We start from the raw sequence: 6,000 nt of genomic DNA on the forward strand, positions 1-6,000 counted from the left end.
AACTTGTGCCTCCATGTCCTGCCTTCCAAGATGTGAGATCCCCTCTCACCCTCTTTCATTTCTAGCTTGAGTCTTCTCTTGGTGACTAACGTTGGACTGGGGGGGATGGCCACTCACCATGTGGGCATCAGTGTCAGGAATGATGTAGGCATCAAGACCTTTAGTCTCCATCTGCTGTCGAAGGTCCTTGAGCCGGATAGTGGTGTTGACAGCTGTGACTGGAAGATACTGACATGGCCCCCCAAGGTCCCAGGGAGATAGATGGAAACACAATGGTTTGGGTGGGGTAGACCCTGGACCCTTGGCCCTTCTAGCCCTAATATTGATCTACATGCCTTCAACTTCAGGCCCTTTCAGGCTTGGCTACAGAAAAAGGCCAGGGGAAGCCCTGGGTATATCCTCATCCTCCCTGACCTCTGTGCAGCCTTGATAATGTTGGCTACCCTCTCCTCCTGGATCCTCCCTCCCCACTGGCCTCTCCACCTACCTGCCTGGTCACTCCACCTCAGTCTCCTTCAGGGCTTTATTATCCATATTGTGCCTCCTAACTATAGTCATCTCCCAGGCCCCTATCCTGGGTTATCCATGGAGGGAGAAGAGCTCAAACGTATGTTTTTGGGGGTGGAGGAGGTGGGAGGAGAGAGCAGTCTGAACATCTGGTCACTGCCCCCTGGCCTGGATGCCTGGGTTGGTTTGGGAAAGACTCCATTAATTTTCCAATTTCCATAACTAGAATGTTCAACACCCCTCACTTCCCTTACTAGTCCCAATCCCCTAGGCAACTGATGATATTCAAATAAATGAGTGTTTATCAAATGCCTGCTATACGCAAGTTGCTGCTAGGCACTTAGAAACAAGAGAGGCAATGGAGGAGGGGAAGGTGGGGCCGGACATCTCAGGCCAAAATCCCTTCTGCAGGTCCAGCCCAATCTGGAAGCCATGAAACGCTTGGTGGTCTTTGCAGGCACTGATGGTTTCTCTCCCCTATGCTTCCTCCACCCATTTTCATCTCTCTCCTTTCAACTCTATGCCTCCCTTCACCTTTCTCCCTCCTTCCATCCTTCCCCATTCTTCTCCTCTCCCAGTCTCCCTCCCTCTTCCTGTCTCTCCTTCCCTCTTTTTTCTCCCCTCCTGTCCTTTGTCTCTTCCTCATCCTTTGCCATCTCTCTCCCTCCCTCCTTTCTCCTCTTTTCCCCCCTTTCATCTTCCCCTCTTCTTCTCCTTCCCTCTGTTCCTACCCCCCTCTCCCTCTCCCTCTCCCTCCTCCTCCTTCTCTCTGTTTCTTCTTCTCTCTCCCCTTCCCTCCCGCCTCCTCTTTTTCTCCCCTCCTCCTTCTTCCTCTCCCCCTCTTCCTCCTCCTTCTCTCTCTCCCCCCTCCCCCCTCTACTTCCCATTCCCTTTGTTTTTTTTTCTCTTTACTCCTCCCCCCACAGCTTTGCCTCAGTTTGAGGCTTCATCCCCCAGCCCCACTGGTGCCTCTGGAGGTGGGATATTGATGGAGCCAGAGAGGACTAGGGAGTAATGACTGATTCTCCAGCAGTTAATCAGAAACAGAGCCCTTGAGCCAGGAAACCAGGAGCAAGTCTGGTGGAAAGGGGAGAGTCTGGGAGCTGAGAGAATTGTCTTGGAAAGGGAGGCATTGAGTACAGAGGCCAGCAAAAGCCACGTGGGAAGAGGGGCCCTGCTTTGGGAAGAGGGTCAGCCTCACCGGTGGGGTCACAGAACAGTTTCTCATATCCTCTCCTCCAGATGTTGTTTGCTTTGGGTGGCCTAGAACACAGGCTAGAAAACAGCGAGAGAAACAGTCACTTGCAGTACCTCAGCCTGGTTTTTATTTTTGAAACATTTTTTAAATCTGGGAATTGTATAGATTCAATGAGAGCTAGAGTTAGAAGACCAGAGTTCAAATTCTGGTTCTGTGTGACCTTAGGCAAAGAAAGTGCTTCCTTTCTCTGGGTCTGCTTCCTCTGTGAAAGGGGGGAGAGGGGATTAGATTAGAAGATCTCTGCTTCAGATAATCTCTGATTATATGATCTCTTCCAGCCCCAACATTCTATGATTCTCTTCCTCCCACCATGACCCCTTTGTCTCTTTCACCCTCACTGAGTGGGATTTACCCAAAAGGCAATAGAGGAGCCTATAATTTTCAGACTCTAGATATGGGGCTGGACAACCTTCCTGGCTGCCTTGGGGGAGGCAGGGAGGTGTCCCCACTCTGATCAAAGCTCAAGGGGAAGATGAGACTTATAGATAGAGGGGTGGTGGGGTTTTTTTTTATGGTCAACCTTTAAACAGAACAAAGGTTAAGAAATCCCAGACCAAGGTTTTAAGGGGAGAAGGTACCTTGATAAAATAATAGGCCAAATCAGCATCTGCTCCTCTTTTTAATTAATATCCCTCCAAGCTCCAAGATTAACTGGGGGTGGGGGTAGGGGGTGGGGAGGGAGAGGAAGAGTCACCCAGACAAGACTGAGCCAATGTCTGAGTGGGGCGGGTTAGCTGTGAATCCCACCTGAGTGGATTCCCCTCTTTATTGTTCAGTTCTCTGACTATTCACGACCCCATATGAGGTTTTCTTGGCAGAGATACTGGCATGGTTTGCCATTTCCTTCTCCAGCTCATTTTACAGATGAGGAAACTGAGGCAAACAGGGTGAAGTGACTTGCCCAGGGTCACACAGCTAGGAAGTGTCTGAGGTCTCATTCAGACTCAGATCGTCCTGACTCCAGGCCTGGTGCTGTGTCCACTTCAGTGCCACCTTGCTGCCCCGGATTCCCTTCCACTAGTGAGAGTTACCCAGTTAACACGAACCCCCCCCCCCCCCCATGAGGGTCTTAGCCATGAGCACTTTAGAACAGGTTCATTTGTAAGAAAATGTGCTGCCTGTTGCCCAGCACAAAGGAGGGGTTTGCTGAGCAGGGGCACAGCCCGTGTGAGTTTGGATGAGGAGGAGAGGACACAGTAGCTCATCTAGAAATATTCCCATTTCTCTAGCGCTTTAGGGCTTGCAAAGCACTTTCCTCACCACTCTGGGCGGTAGGCAGTGGGGAGAACCTTCTTTTACTGGTGATGGACCACGGGACGTAAACTAGCGTTCTAGGAGCCTCTCTGTGAAGCTCCAAAGCTCAGGTGGTCTTTTATAAAGTCATCCAAAGTACTCCATAGTGGATGGGCGGCAGTGAGGCATTCAGCTCCAGATCTGGTTATTGCAGGCCCACAGTACTGGGCTGCTGGTTGGTTTGAGAGCTCTGGCCATTCGGACAATCAGGGCAAGGGTGATAATGATAACAATGATAACAACAGGAACAATAACAAAAACTCCCATGTCTCTCACACCTTTCGTTTCGAAAGCACTTTTCCTGCAAAACCCCTATAAGGAAGCTACCATATATATTAATATTTTCATTTTACAGATGAAGAAACTGAGGCATAAAGAAGTAGACTGTGCTAGAATCATAGATTTCAAGCTAAACAGGACCTTTGACATCATTTAGCCCAACTCTCTCATTTTGAGGGGGGGAGGGGGAGGGGAGGGACCTCCTTAACCTCAGAGAGAAGCAGTGACTTAGCCAAGGTCACACAGCAAGTAACCGTGACAGAATTTGAACTCAGGTCTCTTGACTACAAGTCCAGTACTCTTTTCCTTATACCAGGCTTCTTATTTTAGGTACTAAATGCCTGTCAGTATGGCTGGCACAGAAAACAGAAAAGGTTTCTTCATCATTCTGTGTTCTGGACCTCAGTCTCCCCATTTGTAAAATAAGAGTGCTAGGCAAGATGCCTTCTAAGGGCCCTTCCAGCTCTAAGACTGCTATGATCATTTTTCTCCGAGGGCCTACCCTGAGGAGCAGTTTTCTTGAGAAAGATGGAGGAGTGGAGAAGGGGGTGGAAATAGGTAGAGAGGGCAGCCTCATGCAAAGTCACCTAAGGGAGTGGAACCATCAGCCACCCAAGTCTAGGCTCCTGCCCCACTCAATCTGCCTGCCCCTGAATGGAAGAAAGAGGAAGTCATCCACATACCACACAGAAGGAAGGCCCAGAGGCCAGCCGGGACCATTGTACCTCCGTGGCTGTGGCTGGGCTATGCCGGCCACAACCTTTCTCCCTGTAGGGCTTCCTCCGGGCCTCCCCAAGACAGTCGGGCTGGGCTGGGTCTGCTGAAGGGAGTGGGGCCTACACACGGTTCAGCCCCAACTGGAGCCTCTGAATGGCTCCAAGGGCCCTCCTAGATAGCTGGGAGCTTTAAACTGTCTTTGCCGGCTCCACGAAAACAGAACCAGGGTATGCTGGGGACGGGGGCAAAGTGCAAAGGTCCCCCAGGGTGGAGAAGCCACAGCTGTTTTGAATCAGCACCCCCCTCCAACCCCTTTCTGTTCCAGTTTCCAATGGGGCAGGGCCCAGACGTACTCTGCAAATCAGGCCTTCCCTCTGCCACAAGCTGTTTCCTATCCTGTAGCCCTCACCCCAGAGCCCGCTGTAACTTCACACTGGCCTCCGGATGGGCTTGTTTTCTCTTCCCATTGTCCCGCTTGGCTTCTCTTTGACTAACAAAGTCTGGCCCCTGTCCTTCCTGGGGGCCTGGGAAACCACATTAGACCCCTTTGGAAACCTCCCCATCACTTGCAAGTTGGCAGTTTCTGTTGAGAAACACAAAGCACACTTCATTTGTAATCAGAGAACCTGGCTTTAAATCCTTGGACCGATGTTTTCCCTTTTCTGGGACTCAGTTTCTTCCTCTGTAAAATGAGGAATTTGAAACAAATGGTGCTGAAGGTCCCTTCAGACTCTAAATCCTATGAGCCTGTCAGGTTTCCCCCAAGCCCTCTCCACCTCTACCTTTCAGGAGGTTGGTAACTGAAATCCCCCCCATTAGAGCTTAATTACGGTTTAAGATCCTTTTAACTCCCCTGGAAAGGTTGATGATATAATAGCAGGTCCCATTCATATTGTAGAAGATAAGCTCTGTGTGGGCAGTGACTGCTTTTCTCTATGTCCTTGTCATGTTACTTGACCCTTCATCTCCCACCTCTGCACCTTTGCATGTCTGGGATGCACTCAAATCCTTGAACAGTTGTTCAAGGCTCAACTCAAGTAGTGCCTCCTACAGGAAGCCTTTCCTGATGCCCCTTTAGTTATTCATCTCTTTCCCTGTTCTATACTCCAAATAGAATGTAAACTCCTACAAGTCAGGGGGCTGGTTTTCATTTTGTCTTTGTGAAGAAACTGGGGTCTAGAGAATTGTGAAGCAAGTTTTCCAAGATCCCATGAATAGTAAGCAGCAGAGCAGGGATTGGAACCCAGGTCCTTTGACTCCAAATCTGGTGTTCTTTCTGTGATACCACGGCCTTTAGGCGGGAAGGGCAGTTAGGTGGTGCTGCAGTGTGTAGAGTTCCGGGGTTTAGAGTCAGGAAGACAAGTTAAAATGTGACCTCAGACACTAGCTGTGTGACCCTGGGCAAGTCACTTAACCTTGTTTGCCTCAGTTTCCTCATCTGTAAAATGAGCTGGAGAAGGAAATGGCAAACCACTTCAGGATCTCTGCCAAGAAAACCCCCAAATGGGATCACAGACAGTCAGACACTGTTGAAAAATGACTCAATAACAACAACAAAATATTGGACTGAAGGTCAGAGGTCCTGAGTTCAAATTCTGCCATGGTAACATGTGTGACCTTGGGTAAATCGCTTGCCTTTTATAGGCCTCAGATTCCTCCTCTGTAAAATGAAGGGATTAGCCTACATGACCTTTGAAGTCCCTTCCAGTTTTGAGTTCATGATCCTATGAAGGTCCTTGAACGTCTCCTCCCCCACCTGCCTGCCACATTTTACCACTACCTGTGTCCTGTTAAGTTAGCATGTTCATACTCATTAAAGCCTTACCAAGGTTAAGTTTTCCAGGTCACTTGAGAGTGAGGGCAGAGGAAATGGGAGCCTGGGAGGGCCAGGTTTGGCCTAGGGAGAAGGACCAGAGCATAGGCTGCTGCCTTGGGGGAAGGGAGGG

At 49.8% G+C, this 6,000-nt stretch overlaps 1 protein-coding gene across 1 annotated transcript in view; it reads right to left on the minus strand.

Annotated features, from left to right (window-relative positions):
- The window catches only part of XPNPEP2 (X-prolyl aminopeptidase 2), a 46,719-nt gene extending 42,401 nt beyond the window's left edge, over positions 1–4,318 (minus strand). Inside the window, exons 1-3 of the mRNA XM_027836173.1 lie at positions 4,021–4,318; positions 1,709–1,782; positions 118–228 (exon numbers count right to left, since the gene is read on the minus strand). Coding sequence (XP_027691974.1) covers positions 118–228; positions 1,709–1,782; positions 4,021–4,057 — 222 coding nt within the window. The 5' untranslated portion in view covers positions 4,058–4,318. The remainder of the gene's footprint in view (positions 1–117; positions 229–1,708; positions 1,783–4,020) is intronic.
- Positions 4,319–6,000: the final 1,682 nt, after the last annotated feature.

The sequence above is a fragment of the Vombatus ursinus genome, unplaced genomic scaffold (assembly GCF_900497805.2).
Source record: "Vombatus ursinus unplaced genomic scaffold, bare-nosed wombat genome assembly UNPS02004437.1, whole genome shotgun sequence".
Classification (NCBI taxonomy): Eukaryota; Metazoa; Chordata; class Mammalia; order Diprotodontia; family Vombatidae; genus Vombatus; species Vombatus ursinus.